The sequence below is a fragment of the Periophthalmus magnuspinnatus genome, chromosome 23, assembly GCF_009829125.3.
Source record: "Periophthalmus magnuspinnatus isolate fPerMag1 chromosome 23, fPerMag1.2.pri, whole genome shotgun sequence".
In the NCBI taxonomy this organism is placed as follows: domain Eukaryota; kingdom Metazoa; phylum Chordata; class Actinopteri; order Gobiiformes; family Gobiidae; genus Periophthalmus; species Periophthalmus magnuspinnatus.
The window spans coordinates 17,091,585-17,115,390 of record NC_047148.1 but is presented as its reverse complement, the minus strand read 5'-3'; the positions used below and the strand labels follow the sequence as shown (position 1 = coordinate 17,115,390).

The window sequence follows — 23,806 nt, the reverse complement described above, 5'->3', positions numbered from 1 at the left end:
TGCAGTATGGATTCATCGCCCTTGGTCTTCTAACTATAGTGATTTCCATCCTGGTGCTGTGGAGACAAAAGGTAACACTGTTAACCTACAGTCTCTGATGTTTGTTAAACGTCCCATGTTATGCTTGGTTCTGGCTTTTTATTATTTGTTTTGGAAATGTTCTTGGACCTGGTCCAATTCTGCTTTAGAACTTAAAATGCATAGTGCTAGGTGTATTGTTTTAATGTATAGATTACAGTTTTGATACATAGGTTTTTACACTTTCTTTAATGTCTGATGCCCTCTGTTGGTAGTAATGGGAGTGAGCTTAAGTGAGAAAAAAACAACTATGTTCATCAATATGGCCAGCAGTGAGGCTGATGCTCAAAGCAACATCAACTTGAAGTGATCTGAATATATCCGGTGATGTGGAAGGGCTTAAGAAAAGAAAAGGCGGAATTTTGCATAATATGGGACATTTTAAAATGGCATGTTGAAAGCGTATGTCTTAGCTCTCACAGAAAGAGGAATAGAACTGTGTGGACATAGTACATGACATTTTTGACAAAGTATTTGTTACACCTGATCTCTATAATTATTTAAATATTTTTTTACTTGTAATATTCTTTGGGGAATTTTCCTACAGCAGCTTCTATTCCTCTTCTTTTGCACTCATAAATGCATTTTAAATATACTAACATTCAAATGTGTAAGCTCTTTCTGAAACTTGAAAAAAAGATCAGACCAGACTTGTATTGGTCTATGTATAAAGTTTATTGCATTTTGCACTGAATACAGCTCTAGTATAGCACTTATCAGGTCCACAATTTGCTGTGCACAAATTATACAGCTGATTTGACCCTTAGTAGCTGACATACTTCATAAAGGCCCAAATACAACAGTGATTGCATACATTACATTATAACACATATTTCTAAAATGTGAGTACAAATAGTGTTTGGTATGATGGTTCATTTATCATTATTTGAGTATTATATTTTATTTATTATATTTTTTGCAATTGGCTTAATGTCTCTTTGCAGAAGTTTCAGGACAGTGGATCAGCATTTAACACAACCACAGTAGTGGAGAATCCCTCGGTGTGTAAAACTAGAACATTTGCTGGAAGCATGGCAAATAAAAATTAAACTTTTGTCAGTTCTATTTACAGAAATTCACAGTAATTTATCAAAAAAAAAAGATTTTGGTTTATGTCCAAAACAGATGATCTATTCAATTAAAATTATATTATCAAATTGAGAAATTAACATTGCATGGTTTATTTAATCGCACGACTGTAATGATCACAAATCCCTGCATGCATTTTAATATCACCCTCTCTCAATCCTCATTCCACTGTGTCAAACTGCACAGACTAAGTAGTTCTTGATGAGATGAAGAACAATGTGGTCATTTTTTTAGGCAACACAAAATGAGCCAATAAAGAGCTCACACGAGGTGGAGAAAAATAAACTTAAAAACTCAGGTGGGTGCTTCCATTTGTATTTGTAATTTAGTGCATTTAAGTGTTATTTTTACAACAGGAACCTGCTTATGTTTAGCAAAGGCCGCATTTGTTTGTTTAAATGAGGTTTAAAACATTTTCTTATTACATGTTAAATGCTTTTCTCTTTTTCCCCTTTGTTTGGTGTAATACAGAGAAGTAAACTCACTGCTGCTGCCTCAGATAGAAACCAAAGCATTTCAACAGATGAGAAAACGCCTCTACTTCAGGAAAAGGACTAGGACACAATGCAGGTCCTGTGTACCTGCAGACAAACTTCCACTGTAATGGACCGATCTTCAGGACTGCCACTTTGTCCTTCAAGTTTTCAAGCTTCTCACAATTATCATAGATTTAAGGTTGATGACACTCTTAAGACAATGGCTACATGAGTTGAGACCAACAGTTGCAGTACTTTTTACAGTGTAAAAAACTTCACCTTGTCGCTTAACTATACAAGCAGGTTCATAAGTGTTATGTATTTATTACCAAACTGGGATCACTGTGAACAAAATACCACTTGTTTAGGAGTAGTAGTTTACTTTTATTGGATTTATATAAATATGAATGCTTCTCTATCAACAACAAGGGAACTTGTATTTTATTGCCAAAGAGCCTTGAACATGTGTAACTACCTTCAATTTGTTGTTTGTGTTTTCAGAAGAAGCAAATGATGTTATTAGCATACTGTACTTAACAATGTAAACTGTCTGTAAAACTGTAAATATATTTGACATTGACTCTACAGTGCCTTATTGTTAAAGTAAATTTATGACTGACTATGTACTGCTATACTTTTAGTGCACAGACAATGTGTGCGCTGAAATGTCCACTAATGAAAACAAAATACATTGTAAAAATCAATTTGGTCTATGTTTGCATTTCTCTTAAAAAAGACAAGGTCATATCACATTGATAATATTTAAATGATGTCCTGATCACTGATGGCATTTTAAATGTTTACTGGTTGTGTAATTCCTCAGTTGTCCAGTTGTATGATCCATAGCAAAAGGATTTTGTCAGCTGAATGAAAGTATTAAGAGTGAAGAGGTTTGGCTGCTCATCCAAGCTGCTTCTTCAGTCCTGGTCAGATTGCTAATGGACACTGCATTACCTCCTCCCTTTAAACAGATGTAACTACACTGAAACCAAAACACATATTTGTATAAAGTTTGTTTGTTAGCTAGGTCCAGCTTTAGTCCAGTGGACAGAATAGTATTTTTCTGCTTCTTCACGGTAGTAACATGTAGAAAGTAAGCGATAATCACACCACTAGATGGCAGTCTTCAATTTAATTTGTTCATCAAAATTTACAGATAATTTTTAACAGTTTGATGGGTCTAATAAGACCTTAAGTGAACATAAATTATACTTACACATTTAATACAGTTCACACCAAAAAACAATTATTTACAACATATTTCACATAACTTATTTTACACCAATTGAGTCAGTCACAAACCAAACACTGACTTTACATTGACCAGATGACTATCCTATCAAAAATATGTATACATATTAAAAGCAATTTTATGTGCCTTAAATGACAATTTGGTAAGAATGAGTTTTCGACTGTCAATAGTTTGAGCACATATGCCTGCATGCAAATTTATAATTTAGTTTTATGAGTCATGTTGGCCCATGTGACCTGTGCAACTCATTCCCAGCAGATAACACATGTCTTCCCAGAGCCTGTGGAGAGCTGAGCCTTCTCCACTTCCCCTTTTGCTTGTGTGAGTCTTCCTTGTCCTGTGATCTGACACATAATGTGTTATCAAACACATTGACATAACAAGGGGCTAATCCTGGCCAACAGGTGCCCTTTCTATATAGAGCTACAAGGACTCAAGTCTGCCTGAACATATAAATATGACAGGACATTTTCCATGTCCAAGGCGCACATGGCTCAGAACAAACACGTGTGATGATTTTTCATGTTGTGGAACTGGAAGTCAACTAAGGCACAGTGGCCGCTGCCTTATTTTCTTGATGTGTCTGATCTGCCTCTCCAGATGGTTGTGAGGAGCCACTGCATTTAACCAGAGTATTGGCACAAGGTGGAAGCTTAGCATTCTTCTGTAGCAGCACTGAGGCAGGTCCAGCAACAGGTACTGCAGTCTCTATTCGGCTAGCTCGATATGTGCTCACCTGAAACATATACATAGCTATATAGATCATATTCAGGCCATAATATATATATATATATATATATATATATATATATATATATATATATATATATATATATATATATATATATATATATATATATATAGACTGACTAGATGCTGTAGTGAGTATAAGCAGACAAATAAATAAGGGCAACCACATACCTGGACTTCTCATCCCTCCTGTGTCCCAGCACACACCTGGGTTTGTAAGAACCGGGGGGATTTAAGCTCTAGCTCTTCCTTCACCACACGAACCATACAGCAACACAATATCTGGTGAAAACCAGCTCTAAATCTGTAAACACAGATTTGCAGATCAATAAAATGAAATCTCAACTAAATGAGATTGTGAAATTAGCATTACCTACTGTTGAGGCAGTAGTAGATAATGGGGTTATACATGGTGGAGCTCATGGCCAGCCACATTATGGCCAGGTAAACCTGCTGAATGTACACTTGCTCCAAAATCTCAGGAAAGAACTGATGCAGCAGGAAGTAGATGTGGTATGGCAGCCAGCACACAGCAAATGTGCACACCACAATGATCATCATTTTCACCACCTGCCACAAAACCCAGAAGTGGGTTTAAATAATCTGACCATTTGTTATTGTCACAACGTAAGAGGATTAAAAACCCATTCAATTATCTAAAAACATTTACAAAATGAACAGGGTGCTTCCTCACCTTGCGTTTGGCCAAAAGTTGCTCCTTGTAGTGCTCAGAGGAGTCCCCGGGGATCTCACTACCCCAAAGTGTAATTCCCACAGCTGTATATGCACATCCCATAATGCACAGGGGTAGGAAATAGATCAGCACTGTCACACACACATAGTATCTAAGAAGAAAATGAATGTGTTATGTTATCTCACTAAACAATATTCAGCACTCTCCTCAAATAACATCCCCTAAAAAAAGAACATTGTGATTAAACAGTGTAAAAGTGTTACAAATGTGTGACAGAGATGTGCCAATTGCATCAATAAATGCATCATTTTAACATGCTACAAATTAGAGGTGGTCAGATATGTCTTGCTATTTGCCAATATCAATATTATACAACCCATGGCAAGTCCCACAAACTGAATAAAAGAGGGATTATGTACTCAAAAAAACTTTTCATTTTGTAAACAAAAATAGTCAAATGTACATATTAAATCAGAGAGATTTAATACATACCTTTTATCAGAGATCAGCTAGTTTTTATGGCCTTTGCAGATACCAATCCAGAGAAGAGTTGATTTGGATTATTTTCCACAAATGACATAATTTGAATTTACTAAAACATGTACACAACACTGTTTGACTCCAAACTGGATAAGAGGGCAGTGTAGTCACATTTTGTGCTGTAACCTCTTCACACTAGAATATTCAAATATAAATCTTTATGGATATTCTTCAGCTGGTTGAGCCAAACAAAATCTCTACTGGAGCATTTTTAACATTACTGCTAATATTTATATTTCATTTCAGTTTTGCACATTCTATAAAGCCCTATGTTTTTAAGATTAGATATTGGTGGTATCTGAATGGTGATACTCACATTTTCTGGAAATCCAGTGTGCTGTACTCTGGCCAGTCTATGTAGCAGACTGTACGACCTGGGAGCTGCGTTATAGAGGAGTAATAATATTGTGGGAAAGCCAGGAGCAAGGCGAGGATCCAGATGATGACAACAACCACCCGGGTCTCTGTGGGTGACAGTCTCTGCTGTAGAGGATGGATGATCGCAATGTACCTGCAACACACACAGCCTCAAGCAGGACTCAAAGAAGGTTCTTCAGGTGCCCAGTTCCTTGAGGGCACACTTCATCTGAACATAATCATCATATGAGTGCCACACAGACCATACCTGTCCAGTGCGATGGCCATCATGGAGTAAATACTGGCAAATATGGCAGCGATGGGGAAGAAGTTGTGAAAGCGGCAGTAAACAAAACCAAAGTACCACTCATTGTGAACAGAATACGCAAAGTTGATCACTGTGTTGAATGTTGACATGGAAGCTTCAGCAAAAGCAAGATTCACCTGCAAAAATTAACACTATTTTTCAACAAATCAGTGCATTATACAACAGCTATAAACACATAGAATAGCCTACACAAACTGAGAAAGGATGATTGATCAGTCTCCTTTGATATACTTACTTGACAACTGCAACAATAAAAACCTGCTGTTGTGTCCATTTTTTATACCATAGAACTCAGTATTAAAGCAAATTGTTAATACAAATATTAATATTGATATGAATTATAATATCATTCAATAGGCTACTGCATTTAAAATCAACAAACAAATCCAAACAACTGACCATATCTCTAACAGCACAATGACAATAAACTTACCAAAAAGTAGTTGGTGACGGTCCTCATGCGTTTGTGCGACAGAATGATCCAAATGATCACCACGTTCCCCAAAACTGACACAGTGACTATGCTGCAATAAGCAACAGCCCACAGTGTAATTTGCCAAACAGGTTGCACAAACTGGTTCAATTCGTCAGTGGCGTTTGGAGACGCGTTATAAACTGTAACATTGTCGAGAGGGTCCATCTTTCTCCGCAGTCCTGTTGACTGTGGGTTAAAAATAGCCCTGGGCCCCGTTGCTTGACATTGGCACATCGTTGCACCTCTAGTGAGAGAGCGACAATAGTTTTTGAGCGAAGTCTCTGAGACATCTGAGACATCTCCTCCCTCCATCCTCCTTCATTAAGTCCGTGCTTCTCCTGGTAGAGCCACGGGCCACCCCACCAGGGTGTCCACACTGGTCTAGGACAAACAGCAAAAACAAGCCATAGTTATTGTACACTGAAAAACTACTTTACTACACAGATATTACATGAGATTAAGATACCCCTGCTCAGCCTATTTTACCAGTGTCATTCTTTTTGTTACTAACCATTTGTAATGGTCTACAAATAAAATGATTAAAATGAAGAGGCTACAGTTCTACTCACACAAACTATGCAGTGTATACAATGTAGGTCTTGAGGTCTGAAGACTGAGGTCATCTCTACACTGGACACACAGATCGCAGCAGGGCGTCACTCTGGGCTGAGACTTCACTGTAAAAACACAGTAATGACCATGTCACCTGCTCCCCACGGCACACGGGGTGAGTCTGTCAAATCTGACATCTGAGCTTCGATCAAGATCTGTACAAGTGTGAACTAACCAACCGGCATCATACGGGCGATTACGCACTTAAAATGTCAGAGTGGTGCAGGTGTTTGTGGCTCTGTGTATCTGCTGTGCTGCCTGGTCACTTCCTTAAGCCCGGAGCCTTTTCTTTGTTGTTAATCTTCTAGGTCAGCAGTCACACTTTGGGACTTGTTTGAAGCTGGGACTGAAACCAGACTCAATCACACTGGAGTCAGGACTGCTGTCATCACATTCTGGATATCTTTTCAGCAGAAATTCCTGTGTATTTTCAGGTGCAATGAACAGTTCCAATTTGATGCCAAATGTCTTAATCGTGTGTTGGGGCACAGTTTAGGGTACATGAAGCTGTATGATTAAATAGATAAATACCTCAGCCTGTACAATAATAGACATGGATGTGTCCATAGACCAACTGTTTGTGTTGTGTAGTTACATGAATATTATGTAAGATTTTAATTTAAAATTTCAGAAACATGTTTGGAAACTGATCTAGAGACAATTATCCAATCAGAAAGCAGAATGAGCCTCACGTGAGTCTCTCATTTGAGTTGCCAGTTTCACTGGTGAAATACATTTGATTTAAATCTAAAAGGACCCTCTCTAATCTGATCATCACTATATAAACCCCAGCACCTGCAGCCAATTATTAATCAGTTCTACTGCAGCATCTCAGTGAATTCTGGATGTTCAGAGCTTCCACTTGAGGCAAAATGGAGATAGTGTATGTGCACTATCTACAGGTTTAGGCACTGGCAACCAGCTGTGATTGTAATGCACTTTTTTCAAACACTAACAGCACAGGCTACATGCAGTTGCTTTAAACCTTTCACTTTTCATTATCAAGAGCACCCCCTAGTGGTGACAACGACTAGATTACTGTATGTATAATGTGTTGGTTTGGTCTTCCTGTGCCCACCAGATTTCTTTTGGCAAAGTGTCAGGTAAAATCATAGGCTCACACCAGTCCATGCTGCGTGACACCTGCTGTAAAAAAGTTATTTATAAACCCAATGGAGAGCCCTGACCATCTGTAACATCCCCTGGACCCAGCTGAGAATTCCCTGGACCAAAATTTAGCGGGCTAAGGCGTCCTCTGCCTCTGCATCCATAACCTGTGTAACTCAGAGCAGTATTTGATTCAATGTGCCTGGGATTTTGTTCATTTATTGGCACTATGCTGTGCACATTTGCCCAGTACCTCAGGTAATGAGAAATGTTTGTCAGTATTGATGGAATATCCTTCTGTATCATAACTGCAGCTGTAAGCTGTGGTTTAGTGTATTCTGGTTTCTATTGTGTTGTCTGCACACTGAAATTGTGTGTTGTATTGTTGTGATAGTAAGTTATTACTGTACAGTATATTATCCTCTTGTCTTATTATATACTGATCAATATTTGATTATATAGCCTGCTTTAAGGCAGACTTGGACAGTTATAGCTAAGTATGAGATAAAAACAATATAATGATATGGTTCTTTTTTGTCACATTTTGTCCAGAATAAGCTTTATCACTTGCAATATTGTGACATTGAGTGATACAAGACTGTGATTGGGTGTCCCTCCCAATCAATTGATCTCATTCACCCTCAGCAGTACTCAATACTCAGTTTAAGTGACAGTACATAAGCACATCAGTTGAAAGTAGAGCAGTCTCTATAGGTCCACTCATCGGAGATAGTCTGAATTGTGGCCTTTTGCTGCTACTTACATACACCAGGTAAGGCTTTTATTTTCAAGGCACTAATCTTTATTATATTTCTTTCTGTTACTTGTCATTACATAATAACTATACTTGAATAAAAATAAAACAATGGTAATTTAAATTGTCATTATCGTGAGTCAGAAGTTGATTGTGCTTGGACTGTGGAAATATGGACAGAATAGAATCTTTTGAGTTAGAAGTGATTTTTTATGAACATCTTAAAGCACTTTTGTGGTATTGCTTTTTGGAAGTCATGTCAATCTTGTATTTTGCAGAGAATGGCTTGACAAATTTCTTTGCAAAAAGGTTTCAGTTGGAGAGATTTTAAGGCTTGTGCACAGTGGCTAAATGTAATGGTGAATCTGTTGAAATGCAAATGAGCTGTAAGACTGTAACATGTGGAGAATATCAATAGTCAATGCTATATCTCAAAAGCGTTGTTAGTTTAACCCTTTGTTGGGAGATCCTGTGTATTATAAGTAGTTTTGCTCTCAAAGCATCTGCATGACTGATCTCATGTGACTGTCCTTCACAGTCAGTGACCGGGTTTCAGGAACTAGTTAGTGATTGGAAATGGCACGTATTGATCAGCCCAGAAACTCACCCAAATCACAGATCTACGTCACAACTTCACAAGAAATTTGTGAATCAATGTTTCACCATAAGTTAGCAGTATGAGTGGACAAAGCTTTTTAAGTACGCTTCTTATTTCAACTCTCAACATTTAAAAAAAAAATAGTCATAGGCTAGTTTAGAGGAAATGAAGGGAATTCCTGTATTAATTATTTCCATGATCTGTTGTGTAGTCAGAGGCCAGAGGCTTGCTGGGAGCGCCATTGAGTTTTCCTGTCATGTATTGATCTGTTACATTTGGGATGGCACATGTGAGACCATGTGGTAGGGACACGATGGTGCTGTATTTAGACTCATTATAGGCTTTACTTTCCTGAGCACATATTTAATCTTTTCATAAAGTAAACTGTGTTTCTAGAATGGAACATCATGACTGGCAGAGAGGGAGGAGCAGAGGCCACCGGCGATATGAAGATGAAGGTGAGAACACAAACTTGTCTTTGCAATTTGATGTCATCATAACTCTATAGGCCATTCAATATTTTTGAAACAAATCCCAATCCCAATCCCCAATACACATATGTAGAAACGCTTCATTTTTAGATAGAGATTAGGTTCACAAATAAGTAATCAGGTAAATCAGGTTTGACTAATTATTCCACTTTTTAATTGAGCAAAAATCACATCTGTTTGTTTTTGCTGTATAAAGAGATACTGATATTATTTCCAATTTGTATTTCACGTGTAGGTCACAACATCTCCAATATAACAGTAAAAAGACAAATTGTACCACAGGTTTCTTAGCAGCTCAAACTGAAGAATGTTGTGACGTCACATGAACAAAATCTATAACTTTATCATATCCAAACATCATTCACGCATATGTATTATACCATCTAACACAAAATCTGTTGACATTCGTGTTTGGATCACTCTCAGATGTCCAGCCAGTGTACATCGGAGTCCCAGTTTCTCACAGAAGGAAAAGGCGCAGACGTCACGCTTATGCCAAATCTGCTGAGCAAGAGATGCATCACTCACACGGCGACCACCACATTCATCACGAGCACCCAAGGCGGGGCTACTACCACGAGAGAGAGGAGAGATATGAAGAAGATGAGGGGAGCATCGAGAGCCACGATCCTGACCTCTTGGGTTAGTAAACTGGGTTACACTTCAAAAGTATGGAGAAAGACTTAATTCCAAATGAAGAAATTGTTTATTAACTACTTAATTAAGGGGTTAGTGTAAGGTGTCATGATTAGGGTATTAATTTAGACTTAGTAATAAAAGAAAAATATAAAATCTGTCAACAGGTCAAATAGATGTAGGAGTCAAGACATTTTTTCAGTTCTGTTCAGATTACTGGTGGACACTGCCTTATATCTATGTGAAGGGAGGAGCTAATTACACTGAAAAACTACACTAAAACACCTTAGTAAGACTTAGTAACTTAAAAATTGCAAAGACATTGTTTTAACCACAGATTCATCTCAAACTGACAAAACTTGACTTTACAATAGGCCACTTCTGTGAATCACTTTCGTCCTTGTTTACAGAAAATTTCACTTTCCTTATATATATTTCCATATCTCTAGATGCAATTCTTCCTGTTATCCAGGCTTGGGCTTGCAGACTTAATCCTAATTGATGTTTAAAGCTGCTGGTCCTTCTTCTTCAGTTATTAACACTGAAACACCATATTATCTAGCCTGAATTACTTGCGGTTCATCTTCATCAGAGTATGGAGCATATGACATATTTAATCTACAGCCATGTAACAGGTCAGTGGTTTGTAAGAATGTGAATTAACTGGTGGGCCAATGAAAGTGATGAATATTTTCCAGCCTGGTCCCTGTTCCCAAGAGGCCACAAAGTCTGAAGACTGTAAGCTGATTAGGGCTGAGGAAGTTGTGTGTGTGTGTGTGTTTTTGAGCTGTAATGTACCTTTAACCAGTTTCAGCAAGGAAGTGGGTAAATTAGTTAGGGAAAGCGTAGCCTGTTCTTGAGTTTACGTGAACGTGAGCACAAGGAGAGTACTTGAGGGCCTTGTGGTGTGTGTCGATGCAGATGCAACCTGTTTTTACTGCGATTTTGACAGCACTCAGAGAGAATCTTTTCAGACTAGTTAAATGTCTCAAATCTGACTACCATAGCGTATGTGAATGGGATAAATAAGAGGACACGGAAGAACATGTCACAGAAGTGAGAGTTGAAACTGGTGTTTACTCCATTGTGGGCAACAAATACTCCCGACCTGTGGATCCATACATTTAAGTTTGCTTCAGGATTTAGGAAGTATGCGGGACTCTGGGATATATTCTCCTTCTTGCTGGACATTGGCTGACACTGAAAAAGGTAAAGACAGAAGCATAAAAATAGGCTACTCTTTATGTTAAGAAAAAGGGACAGGGACTTTTAAAACCAAACAAGAACAGAAAATTGCATCTTGTTTTACTCTATGGGACCAAATTTACTGTAGCATGTTTTCAGCGATTAACTAAATGAGAAAAGAAACTGCTGAAGATGCTGCAAACCAAACATGCCTGAAGCTGAGCAAGAAATTAGTATTAAAAATTATACTTTTTGTTTGTTTTATTAAGTACAAATACAGTATGTAGAAGATAGAAGAAGATCTTTATTGCATTTTAATCAGTTATTTTTGGATTAGTAGAAGCAATAAAAGACATATTTACTCAAAACAAATGTTCAATAAAATAAATTAAATAAGGATTGTGTGTTTAGCCATAGTCTAAGTATAAACTATGGTAAACACTTTATGATATAGATATACAGAGCAACACGTTGTTTTGGTTAGCTAGATGTAAATGTTTCTTACACTGTCAATAAAACTTACATTACAGTTACTGTTCTGGTTAAGATGCTGTGCAAAAACACATCACATATACTTAAGTGTAGATTGACTTGCTTTTTGTTTATTGATTAGCTGACTTGTAAAAGCTTTACAAATACACAGGCAGATTTTGTTTTTACACTTTAGCTCTTAATACAGAGGAACACATAGAGTAAGCCTCTTGATTTGAGACGCTCAAGCGCACAACTATGCCTCATGACCCAATTTTGACACTGTTGTTGATTTGTGTGTAATTGTATAATCCTATTTATATTATCTCGGTTATATATTTGTCTATAATAATATTTCCCTGTCACTGTTTATTTGCATTTAAGTTACTTGATATTTCAATTGCGAAACTTAAAATCCCATCAAAAGCAATTCAGTTCTATGTGGTCATTGACTTTTTCAGATTGAGGCTCCAAAAGGGAAACAGAGTGACCTGAGCACACAGTGACAGGCTCACACTGAGGCTGCAGGGCTGGATGGTAATGGAGATTGATTCACTCAGAGTAAAATTAGAAAATGTTGTGACTGACAGATCAGTGACCATCAATAAACCAACAGCCTGTCTCTGCCTCTGTGTTCTCGTTAAAGAACGGTTAATTAGATAAGAGAGATTCACTGTGAAGCAGCTCACGTCTTCACTCCTACAACGTCTTGTCCAGTTGACAGATTTTATATTTTCTTTTAATATGGATCATACCTGGACAAATGAGGGATTACACAGACAATGCATACAACATTTTACAAATCAAAACAAATATTTCCCATGTGTTTATCACTATTTTGCACTCCACTTGTTGACCTTGTGATGCCCCTGAGCCCCTACAATAGAGTCCTACTGTGCAAATTGAGATCCAGAATATGCATTTCTACAATACTTTAACTACAGAGTGATATCCAGACTTGTAATAACACTTCACTCACCCTTCATGCTTGTGTCTTATATAGTCTCACCTGCTGCTGAGAGATTACGTCACATTTTGGGAGATGATGATGGCACGCCCACACCCACAATCTTCACAGAAATGGACACACTACAGCACGATGGCGGGGAGCTTGAGTGGAAAGAGTCCGCCAGGTATCAAGCTGAACACATTTTAAAATCGTCTTCTCCAAATGCTTTGCTACCTTTAGTATTTAGTGCAACCTCTCTGAACAATAAGTGGCACATTTTGTTCAGATTTATCAGGTGAAGCCTCTTTTTCAGATGGGTGAAGTTTGAGGAGAAGGTGGAGGAAGGAGGAGAGAGATGGAGCAAGCCACATGTGTCCACGCTGACCCTTCATAGTCTGTTTGAGCTGCGCACGTGTCTCCAGACTGGCACCATCCTGCTCAACCTCGAGGGGAATTCCCTTCCGCAGATTGTGGGTAGGTTGACAGTACCCTTAGGCTGCTAGACTGTAAACATATGAACTAGTGATATGGCATATTACACTGCATTTTTGTTGCAGATGAGATACTGGAACGACACATAGCTGATGGCCTCATTGCCCCAGATCTGAAGGAGAAGATCAGTTTCATCCTTCTTAGAAAGCATCGCCACCAGACTAAGAAACCCATACACCGCTCATTGGCAGACCTAGGGAAGCCCTCCAATCCAGCTCTGAGTGAGTCTCTTTTCATTATCCACTTTCTCTAACTAACAAACTCTGTCAGTAATTGCGTCCTAATGCTTTGTGTCATACTTTCCCTCTATAACCACTCGATATGTGCCTCTGTCAGACCGTAGTCCTCTTAATCTGAGTCGTAGCACTAGTTCAGCTTCTGGGATCCATCGCTCCACAGAAGACCTTCGCTCTCGGCAGTCGAGCAGCCTTGGCCGTCTGCGTGAGTTGAAGCACATATGCATGCATCTCCACTTTGGTTTCCTTCTTTAATTAACACTGTTTACCTGGAACTAACTTTCAGTCTGCACGCTTTTCCCTCTGTGTTAACTCAGAATGTTGTTTCATGAATTTTGTTTAAAGGAAGACATTTGGTTGGGCATTTTGGACAGTAGTATATGCACCTTTTCTCATTAGATTGAGTTTTTTTTCTGTTTTGTTGGTTTCTAAATCTTGATCCAGTTGTGTCAGAATCATAGACTGTCTCCTTTTGCAACTGAAGCTGTTCTAACCAGGGTTTTATTCACAGATTACAACCAGAGCCGAAGCATGAATGATATTTCAGACACGCCAAGCACAGATCAGGTAAAGTACACATTGTGATTCTCTCTCATTTGGAGGAAGTAGCCCTTCCCAACACACCCACTTCTGGGGAGTTTTTTTTCATTTGGCTGAGTTTAAAATTCAGCTCCATTCTACTAGAGTTATGAAGCAGAATGTCATAATCCCTGTAATCCACATACACTGGTGACAAATTGGGAAATATATTACTGTGTGTGTGTGTGTGTGTGTGTGTTTTTCACCTTGCATGATCTCCACTTCATATGTGTGTGTGTGTGTGTGTATATATATATATATATATATATATATATATATATATATATATATATATATATATATATATATATATATATATATATATATATATATATATATATATATATATATATATATATATATATATATATATATATATATATATATATATATATATATATATATATATATATAATTATTATTATTATTTATTTTATTTTTTTACATCAAGAAAATAAAATAAAATGCTTACTGGGCAGTGACCAAGAGACAGTGGTGGACATATGTCAGGTTATCTGTGGACAACATAGTAGCAGTAAGATTAGCTAGGAAATTGTAACTTTTTCATGTACAGTATAATGAATGACTTCATTTATGGAACCAAACTGTTGTTCAGGAACAGTTGGTGAATTGACTCTGAAAGTAGCATTAAAAGATTATAAAGAGATTTTTTATTTAAGCTCTCACCATTTCTTTGCCACATGTTTGAGTTTGTGACACTGTTGAGACAAGCAAAGAAAAACAGCAACTGCACTCAAATCATTTGTTAAATGCTGTGAATATCGTCCTGTATAAATGCAGTAGTATTAAGGTTATAGAAAGTCAATCTCTGACACCCCAGCTCTCATGTTTCAAATCTTTTCCCCTGATCTTGTGCAGTTAAAGAACAAGTTCATGAAAAAGATTCCTCGAGATGCTGAAGCATCCAACGTTCTTATTGGTGAGGTGGACTTTTTGGACAAACCATTTGTTTCCTTTGTGCGCTTGTCCCAAGCCATAACTCTAGGAGGCCTCACTGAGGTCCCTGTCCCGACCAGGTGGGTGTGCACACTATTTACATGTTTGCTGCTGTTATGTGATTGCTTCCATTCAATTCCATGTTCTTCTCGTAGGTTTCTCTTTATTCTGCTGGGCCCTCACGGCAAAACCAAATCTTACAATGAGATTGGCAGAGCTATTGCTACTCTTATGGTGGATGATGTAAGTTGAATAAAAACATATTCTGTATTCATCTATTATCAGTTTTGATTTTGTTTCTGTTTATGTAATAGCTCTTCAGTGATGTTGCGTACAAAGCTCGTGACAGAGAGGACCTGATTGCTGGTGTTGATGAGTTTCTGGATGAAGTCATTGTTCTTCCACCAGGGGAATGGGACCCTAAAATTCGCATAGAACCTCCGAAGAAAGTTCCATCTGCAGAAATGAGGTGTGTTTTATGGCGTTTCAGCATTTTATAATAGCAAATAAATCATTAACTCTTTTTGACCAAAGGAAGTCAGTGCTGAACTTGAATGAGCTTGGTAAAATGAATGGCTCAGTTGGTGGAGGAGCTGTGGCAGAAGATGATGAGATGCCTCCTCAGCATGAGCTTGGAGAGGAACTGAAGTTCACTGGGAGGTATAAAACAATAGAGATATGCTGTACAGTGCAGTGTGTCTGTTTAAGGATTGTATTGTGTTGTGTTTAATGTGTTTTTTCTTTTGTGTGAAGGTTTGGCGGTGGCTTGTGGCTTGACATTAAAAGGAAGATCCCATGGTATTGTAGTGATATCTATGACGGCTTTCATATCCAGTCTATCTCTGCTGTGCTCTTCATTTACCTTGGTTGCATCACTAATGCCATAACCTTTGGGGGTTTGCTGGGAGATGCTACTGACAATTACCAGGTTACAAAAGAAACATCACCACTGTTGTCAAACATATTTGAAACAGTTTTTTTTTGTAAACTTCTGTGCGTTTTTTTCAGGGAGTGATGGAAAGTTTTCTCGGCACTGCTCTGGCTGGAACTGTATTTTGTTTGTTTGCTGGGCAGCCTCTCATCATTCTCAGCTCTACTGGCCCCATTCTCATCTTTGAAAAACTACTATATGAATTCAGCAAGTAAGTAACCTGTGTTACTGTCCTAAAAAAAAAATGCTATCATTCTTATTTTAATTGTGTCCTCTGACAGGAATAATAATGTTGACTACATGGAGCTACGTCTGTGGATCGGCCTTCACTCGTGTGTGCAGTGTTTTGTGCTTGTTCTGTCAGATGCCAGCTACATCATCAAATACATGACCCGCTTCACTGAGGAGGGCTTCTCTAGCCTCATCTCTTTTATATTTATTTCTGATGCCATCAAGAAGATGGTCAGTGTGTTGGAATGGAGACTTCATGGTGTCATGATTGGTAAACTTTCAAGAAGAGTAAAAATATGGCTAACATGTGTAAATATGTTTTATTTAGGTAGGAGCCTTTAAGTATTATCCAATAAACCGAGGTTTTAAATCGGACTACATCACATCTTACAGGTGTGACTGTCTTGCTCCAGATCAGGGTAAGTCTAAACTCAAGACATTTACTTTCTTTACTCAAGCTCTGATGTGAGAATTAAAGAATATTCTATGTTTATCTTCCTTGTTTCATGGACACTCATTGGCAATGTAAGTATGAGCTATTCTATCTGTCTATAAACACTTGGGCAGTATGTGTCAAATGAAATGTATTAGGTTTGCACCACTCCTAAAATGTAAATATATTTCACAGCCTCTGCACTGGGCATTAATGTCTCAGCTCCACTGGCGGACGACAACATGACTATGCTGGTAAGTGACTTTATGCACCATACATTTGGATAATGGCTGGATTTAACTGTCCTTTTGTATATGAGTGCAGTTTAATCTGACTGATATGGGCTACAGCCAGCTCACTAAGAAAGACTGTGTGAAGTTTGGTGGCTCTCTGGTGGGAAAGGCCTGTAAGTATGTGCCAGACCTGGCGCTTATGTCCTTCATCCTCTTCTTCGGCACCTACTCCATGACCATCTCACTCAAGAAATTCAAGTCTAGCCGCTACTTCCCAACAAAGGTAGGAATAGCTGTCACATCTTTGTACTTTCCAAGAATGTACATAACAGTAGTCCGTGTAATCCCTCAGTCATTCAGGTATGAGCCATAGTAAAAGAAAATTTTAAATATGTCAACTGGACAAAAAGTTGTTGGAGTGAAGACATTTCGCTGTTCATCCAAGCCGCTTCTTCAGTTTTGGTCAAATTGTAACTAGCTCCTCCCTTCAGATAAATATAAGGTTGTATCCACCAGCAATTTGACCAGAACTGAAGAAGCGGCTTGGATGAGCAGCAAAACATCTTCACTCCTACAACTTTTTGTCCAGGTGACAGATTTTTCTTTTACTATAGTACATAACAGAACTTTTTATTCCTTGACCTGCATGGTGCTCTTGTGTAAGCATTTTATATCTGTCACGAAGAGTGCTTTTTTTGTTGTTGTAATGAGTAAATACTGTATACCTGATCTTAGCCCCATGCATGCTTGTTTGTTTTGTGTCCTCTGCCCAAATGTGTTTTCCAGCTGCGCTCTCTGATCAGTGACTTTGCCATCATCATTTCTATCCTGGTCTTCTGTGGTTTGGACTGTCTGCTAGAGTTGGACACCCCCAAACTCCACGTCCCCACCCAGATAAAGGTCCCTCATCCCTATCGTGTTCCTTATTGTTTCTTTTTTTATCGATCGTAATCATACAATCAACTTTAATTGATCTCTGGTACTGGTTTTGATTGAACATAGTACTTTTCACAAGTTTTTTTCTTCTCTTTCTCTTCACTTTTTCATTTTTCTGTACTGTTGTAATCTACCCACTGTGTACTGGGACCTCTGCTAGCTGAGGAAGCTTATTAGTGATTTTGCCATCTTCATGTCAATCATGACGTTTGTGGGTTTGGATATGTTGATGGGCTTAGACACACCCAAACTGATCGTACCAACAGAAGTCAAGGTATTTGACACACAAATTATGCAAATCAGTTTTCGCTGTCTATAAGTTATAGCCTATAGCCATAAGACTTCCTTTTAAAGTTTGTTTGTCTTGTTCTCCACTTCACAGCCAACACGTGCAGACCGTGGCTGGATAGTAATGCCATTTGGTAAAAACCCCTGGTGGTGGTACATAGCCAGCGCCGTCCCTGCTCTCCTGGTGACTATACTCATTTTTATGGACCAGCAGATCAGTGCTGTCATTGTCAATCGCAACGAAAATAAACTCAAGGTCTGCCCTATGAAAATATTGTGTATAAATATATATATAAATGTAAACATATGCATGAAGTAATATGTGTTTCTAAATGTAAATTACAGAAAGGATGTGGCTATCACCTGGACCTTTTCTGGGTCGGGGTTCTTATGGCTGCATGCTCCTTCATGGGTTTACCTTGGTATGTCGCTGCTACTGTGATCTCCATCGCTCACATCGACTCTCTGAAAATGGAGAGTGAGAGCAGTGCCCCGGGAGAGCAGCCTCAGTTCCTCGGTGTCAGGTGGGACCACACAGGAGCGGCTATTTCAGGGCCTATATCTTAACTCTGCTGCTGTAATGTCTCACTTTTTATATTCAGGGAGCAGAGGCTCACAGGTATTCTGGTGTTTGTCCTCACGGGAGTGTCTGTCTTCCTCGCTCCAGTGCTGCAGGTTTGTAAATAGAAATACTGCCGATGGATTATTAGTCAACTAGTTTAACTACACATATCCACTCAGAATTACAGTTTATTTTCTTGTTAAAGTCATGTCTCTACTTTGATTTAAGTGAAGCCCTTTTTATTCCAGTACATCCCGATGCCTGTTCTCTATGGTGTTTTCTTGTACATGGGAGTTGCCTCATTAAGTGGAATCCAGGTAATATTTTACAATCTATACAACAGTAAGATGATACTCTCCTGGAAAGTACCTTATTATAAATACCCATACAAAATGTGTTTGTTCTTGTAACTGAGTATAATTCTAGCCATGTAATTGTAATATGGTACTTTTAAAATCTAAGGAGTTGCTGAGGTGGAAAACTTCTTAGTCTTAATTGGCACAATGCACAGCTTTCTCTCCTCTGTATCTGCTTCTCTCTCTACAAACACACATAACAGCACTGCCTGCTCTGATTGGCCAGAGATAATATGCAGATTATGCTTTAAAACAATTTAGTTCAGCTTTATGCAGTTTAATTAAAGTCCAGTTTTGTGTAAACGACTTATCTAAAATTGTTAAGAGAGTAAATAGTACTAGTGAGTAGTATTTTTCAAGGCACTTTGTACTTACTGGTTTGTGTAATAGATTATATTTTTATCTATGTAACTACTTTCATTCGTGTATTCTTTCTACCCTTGCAATTACTGTTATTTACTTTACAACTTCTTATGTAATTAAAACTATATATTCAAAATTCAAAATATGGGTCTAGCCATAAAAACTATAAAAGAGATGGGACAGCTTATCTTAACGTCCATTCTCTGTTGCAGTTCTGGGAAAGAATCAAGTTGTATCTGATGCCAATTAAGCACCAGCCGGACTTCTCCTTCCTGCGCCACGTTCCTCTGAGGCGTGTGCATCTGTTCACATTGATCCAGATTGTCTGCCTGGCAGTGCTCTGGATCCTCAAATCCACCTTTCTGGCCATTGTCTTCCCAGTAATGGTTGGTATTTTCTAACCCTATGTTTGCAGTTATATTTTAGTTTTTAGTTTGTGTAATAAACAGTGAAGAGTGAAGACAAAAACCTCAAACTGAATGTTAATGTGGTCATCTACTGTTACCTTGTTCTCAGATTCTGGGTTTGATGGTGGTTCGAAAGTTACTGGATTTTATATTTTCACAACATGACCTGGCGTGGCTCGATGACATTCTGCCAGACAAAGAAAAAAAGAAGAAGGAGGATGACAAAAAGAAAAAGAAAGAGAAGAAAACAGGGCAGCCCGATAGCGATGAGGAGGTGATTCATGCTGTGGCTTATGTCTCCAGAGTTCACATTTGTATCATGTGTCTAACCCTGAGTCTGTCTAAGTTGACTAATACTGTATGTTTCTCCTCTGTCCCACAGTGTTGCTGAAAAGGCACTGTATAACACTGTCTATTCACTTTAAACGCCCTGTGTCATTCTACTGTCCACATGTTATAGTCAAAGGCTGTCGGCCAGTAGTTTGGTGATAAAAGAAGATATTATACCAGGGCTAGGCAATATATCAAAAACATATATGCCAATTATTTTTCACTTTTATTTTATTTTATCCTATTAAAACAAATTAAAATGGCTTTAAATATACTTTTCTGAACGTAAGCAATGCATTTAACACAAAACATCAGCATTTTTTTTCTCCAACGTCTGAATTCTGCTCCAAACTACGTACTTTTATTTACAAAGGATTTGCTGTAGACTTAACCATATTGATGATTTGAAATGGCTGTATCTCAGTTTTGATAAAAAATCTGACTAATTGCCCAGTCATACATTATACATTATAATACTGTGTGGCCCTACACTTTGATTATGACAATGGCCAGAATAGTGCATGTCTTTAAACTTGTAATCCTGTAATGATCTCAAGCATGTCATTGTAAAAGAAAAGTTAAATGTCTCTGCATGTTACAAATCCATCCTTTATTTGTGGTCAGCCCCACAGCTCATCCCCCTATTCCCAGAAGATTCCCATGGCAATAATAGATCCTCCTACTGAACCAGACCTCACATCTGTTTCCCCAAACCAGCCCATTCACTGTAAGTACAATGTGCACCTCCCCATGTTAGTATTCCAGCTGTACTGTTAAATGTTGGTTTCTTGGTCCCTGGCATTACAAAAACAGAAATATATACACATTTTCTATGAAACTATAAAACAATATTCAACCAAATCATTCCATTTCTTTTTATTTCTGTTATGTCTGGGGCCTAAACTAAGCAAGGGTAATTACTACAGTTTAAAACTGACCCTCCCCCTTCTTGTCCCATTGTCTGTATATGTATTGTGTGTGTTTGATTGACAGGAGACAAATCCATACTCGACAGTCACCTCCGATGATGATGAGCTGGACCGCAGGTACTGTGTGCTGAAGCTGCACGTGCCCTACAGTGATGTGATGTAACCTGGACACAAGCTTAGTGGAAGTACAGGAGATTAAAACTGACTTTATCCAAAATGTTTAAAACAGAAGTATTTGGCCTCAATGTAACAGTTCTCTATTTTTAGATAGAACACACTGGCTTTGTCTAGATAGGCCTATTGAGAATTGTTTTCAGGATTCTATGATAGCTTTTTATAATTTTAAGATTTTAGTAATAATTTGTTATTCTGAATGTCTGGATTGGGCATTTTTCTTTGCATTAAGTTAACTTAAATGAGAACTTTGTCATAATTTCCATTTCTCTTTGTAATTTAATGTATCTTTATACATGTATGCTATAATACTGTATTTTGGTTGTTTCTTTACAGTTATCTTAGTTGGATAACTGTTCTCTTGCCTACACACAGTAACAAAATCACTGAACTGAGCATTCAGTTGAGCACCTTTTTGCTATGTTGAACAGCACCCTCTTGAGTCCAAGAAGGTCATTGCCAAACTGATGATTTATGCGTGTCCAGAGACTGGAGAATGATTTGTGTAAACCTGGCTGTTTCTCAGCATCACCGTGCATCTGAAGATCTGCCCCCCTTCGCCTGTGCACTCCCAGATGAGCTACAGTTCAGGAAACTCCACGCCGCCTCCTCCCGTTGCACCCCCGCCCCCAGTGCCCCGGGTCCAGATGACCGACAGCTGCCAATCTGACTTTAACATCAGGAAACATCACCTTTATCTCCCCAGCTACGAAAGAAGCCCAGACCCACCTAGAGACTACTACAGCAAACTGAGAGCCCACTTTGAAGACTCGTGCGCAGAGACCATTCTGTAGTGTCAATGTTTTGTCAACTTTAGATTTTACCCAAAAGGGTAACCTTCAAACATACGATTGTGTTAAGATATCCAATTGTGAAGAAACAACCAAAATGTGTTACAGGCAGGTACCATCTTGCCATTATACTTTATTGTACTGTTTAGCTAGTATTGCTCATGCTTTACATTGGCAAAAATGTGTAGGCCACTTTGAAATTTTAGTGCTAATAAATTGTGGAATCAATTGTCATACAAGATCTAACACACAGCAAATAAAGATGCAGCACTGGATTGCATGAACTTTATTGAAACTTCCATATTCTTTTAAACATCCAAAACAAAAACAAAAAATCAGATTTTTTTCCCCCCAGGAACAAGCTGTTCCTAGTTTCCTCCTCTCAATCGCAGCACCAAGTGGAGGGTGGATTCCTTTTGAATGTTGTAGTCTGAGAGGGTGCGACCATCTTCAAGCTGCTTACCAGCGAAAATCAGCCTCTGTTGGTCAGGAGGGATACCCTCTTTGTCCTGGATCTTTGCCTTGACGTTTTCAATGGTGTCACTAGGTTCCACCTCCAAAGTGATGGTCTTCCCAGTCAGGGTCTTAACAAAGATCTGCATCCCTCCTCTCAGACGTAGCACCAGGTGGAGGGTGGACTCCTTCTGGATGTTGTAGTCAGAGAGAGTGCGGCCATCTTCTAGCTGCTTACCAGCGAAAATCAGCCTCTGCTGATCAGGAGGAATACCCTCTTTGTCTTGAATTTTGGCTTTCACATTCTCAATGGTGTCACTTGGTTCAACCTCCAAAGTGATGGTCTTCCCAGTCAGGGTCTTAACAAAGATCTGCATCCCTCCTCTCAGACGTAGCACCAGGTGGAGGGTGGACTCCTTCTGGATGTTGTAGTCAGAGAGAGTGCGGCCATCTTCTAGCTGCTTACCAGCAAAAATCAGCCTCTGCTGGTCAGGAGGGATACCTTCCTTATCCTGGATCTTGGCCTTCACGTTTTCAATTGTGTCACTCGGCTCAACTTCCAAAGTGATGGTTTTACCAGTCAGGGTCTTAACAAAGATCTGCATTTTGCTCTGTCAAAAGAAAAAGGACAATACATTACAGCAATTTTACACTGAGGCCAGTAACGCCATCTCGCGCAACACCGGTAACCCACAGTTACAATACCCAGCTATTGTTAAGCAAGAAACTCGGTGTATATGAAAGCTGTATAACTGATGTATTCCATCAATTTTGGCGAATATGATATACAAAAACTTAGACTAATTTGACTAGATTTTCCTGAATTAGCTAACGTTAGTGCTAGCAAGTGCCGTTAGCTTACTAACGTTAACGAGCAAAGTTAACATGCCATTAATCAATTTACAATATTATTGAATTAAAACACACACAAACTTCGTTCCTCCACATATGTCGTTTTAAAATCTTCCCATGTACTTACTTTATCACTTTTTGTTGAACGGCCTGTGGTGTGAAAATCTGTTTCCTCCTGACGTCCGCCTACGTGTCTGTCACAACAAAGCGCTGTTCTCTGAGCTTTATAGACGCGCTCCTCTCTATATCCTTCCGCCGCAGCGTAAAGTAGGACCATATAAAGTAGTGTAACACAGAATCATTTATAATCATTTATAACAACATTATAAATACTAGACACAAGACACGTGTAGCGTATTTCTCATTATAGAAAACTAAAATGCTATTGTATACTATTTGTTGTTGTATGTTGTTTCAAATTAGACTACACG

At 38.5% G+C, this 23,806-nt stretch overlaps 4 protein-coding genes across 8 annotated transcripts in view; 2 read left to right on the top strand and 2 right to left on the bottom strand.

Annotated features, from left to right (window-relative positions):
- Positions 1-2,345, top strand: part of scarb1 (scavenger receptor class B, member 1) — a 6,451-nt gene extending 4,106 nt beyond the window's left edge. The window contains exons 11-14 of one of the 5 annotated variants that reach the window (XM_033989602.2): positions 1-71; positions 1,023-1,079; positions 1,402-1,465; positions 1,639-2,345. The exon at positions 1-71 is cut by the window's left edge and continues 76 nt beyond it. In XM_033989602.2, coding sequence (XP_033845493.1) covers positions 1-71; positions 1,023-1,079; positions 1,402-1,465; positions 1,639-1,646 — 200 coding nt within the window. In that variant the 3' untranslated portion in view covers positions 1,647-2,345. The remainder of the gene's footprint in view (positions 72-1,022; positions 1,080-1,401; positions 1,466-1,638) is intronic. The other 4 variants (XM_055231752.1, XM_033989604.2, XM_033989603.2 and 1 more) reach the window with 4 other exon arrangements.
- Positions 2,346-3,220: 875 nt separating this feature from the next.
- LOC117392038 (substance-P receptor) lies at positions 3,221-6,210 on the bottom strand. Its single transcript, XM_055231590.1, has 7 exons — positions 5,998-6,210; positions 5,505-5,680; positions 5,196-5,390; positions 4,340-4,490; positions 4,019-4,215; positions 3,766-3,949; positions 3,221-3,232 (listed from the first exon to the last, which is right to left on the bottom strand). Exons 1-6 carry the CDS (start codon positions 6,202-6,204, stop codon positions 3,826-3,828), a joined length of 1,050 nt encoding a protein of 349 aa, XP_055087565.1. The 5' UTR covers positions 6,205-6,210; the 3' UTR covers positions 3,221-3,232; positions 3,766-3,825.
- Positions 6,211-8,467: 2,257 nt separating this feature from the next.
- On the top strand, positions 8,468-21,440 carry slc4a5b (solute carrier family 4 member 5b). Its single transcript, XM_055231421.1, has 27 exons — positions 8,468-8,530; positions 9,507-9,568; positions 10,028-10,243; positions 12,897-13,026; positions 13,156-13,316; positions 13,400-13,555; positions 13,671-13,775; positions 14,082-14,137; positions 15,029-15,186; positions 15,262-15,349; positions 15,421-15,575; positions 15,641-15,766; positions 15,860-16,034; positions 16,115-16,248; positions 16,319-16,499; positions 16,597-16,687; positions 16,897-16,955; positions 17,026-17,217; positions 17,721-17,834; positions 18,253-18,414; positions 18,504-18,682; positions 18,761-18,833; positions 18,969-19,037; positions 19,652-19,825; positions 19,956-20,120; positions 20,801-20,903; positions 21,170-21,440. Coding segments are annotated over exons 2-27 (3,285 nt in total). The 5' UTR covers positions 8,468-8,530; position 9,507; the 3' UTR covers positions 21,172-21,440.
- Positions 21,441-22,424: 984 nt separating this feature from the next.
- ubc (ubiquitin C) lies at positions 22,425-23,568 on the bottom strand. Its single transcript, XM_033988969.2, has 2 exons — positions 23,503-23,568; positions 22,425-23,134 (listed from the first exon to the last, which is right to left on the bottom strand). Exon 2 carries the CDS (start codon positions 23,126-23,128, stop codon positions 22,439-22,441), a length of 690 nt encoding a protein of 229 aa, XP_033844860.1. The 5' UTR covers positions 23,129-23,134; positions 23,503-23,568; the 3' UTR covers positions 22,425-22,438.
- Positions 23,569-23,806: the final 238 nt, after the last annotated feature.

Excerpts from the sequence above, each read along its gene's own strand:
- LOC117392038 (XM_055231590.1), bottom strand. The coding sequence starts at position 6,204 with ATGGACCCTCTCGACAATGTTACAGTTTATAACGCGTCTCCAAACGCC. Across the intron at positions 5,391-5,504 it reads ATGGCCATCGCACTGGACAG|GTACATTGCGATCATCCATC; the intron begins GTATGGTCTGTG and ends TGTGTGTTGCAG. Across the intron at positions 3,950-4,018 it reads TACTACTGCCTCAACAGTAG|ATTTAGAGCTGGTTTTCACC; the intron begins GTAATGCTAATT and ends CTGTGTTTACAG.
- slc4a5b (XM_055231421.1), top strand. The coding sequence starts at position 9,508 with ATGGAACATCATGACTGGCAGAGAGGGAGGAGCAGAGGCCACCGGCGA. Across the intron at positions 13,776-14,081 it reads GAGCAGCCTTGGCCGTCTGC|ATTACAACCAGAGCCGAAGC; the intron begins GTGAGTTGAAGC and ends TTTTATTCACAG. Across the intron at positions 14,138-15,028 it reads ACACGCCAAGCACAGATCAG|TTAAAGAACAAGTTCATGAA; the intron begins GTAAAGTACACA and ends GATCTTGTGCAG.
- ubc (XM_033988969.2), bottom strand. The coding sequence starts at position 23,128 with ATGCAGATCTTTGTTAAGACCCTGACTGGTAAAACCATCACTTTGGAA.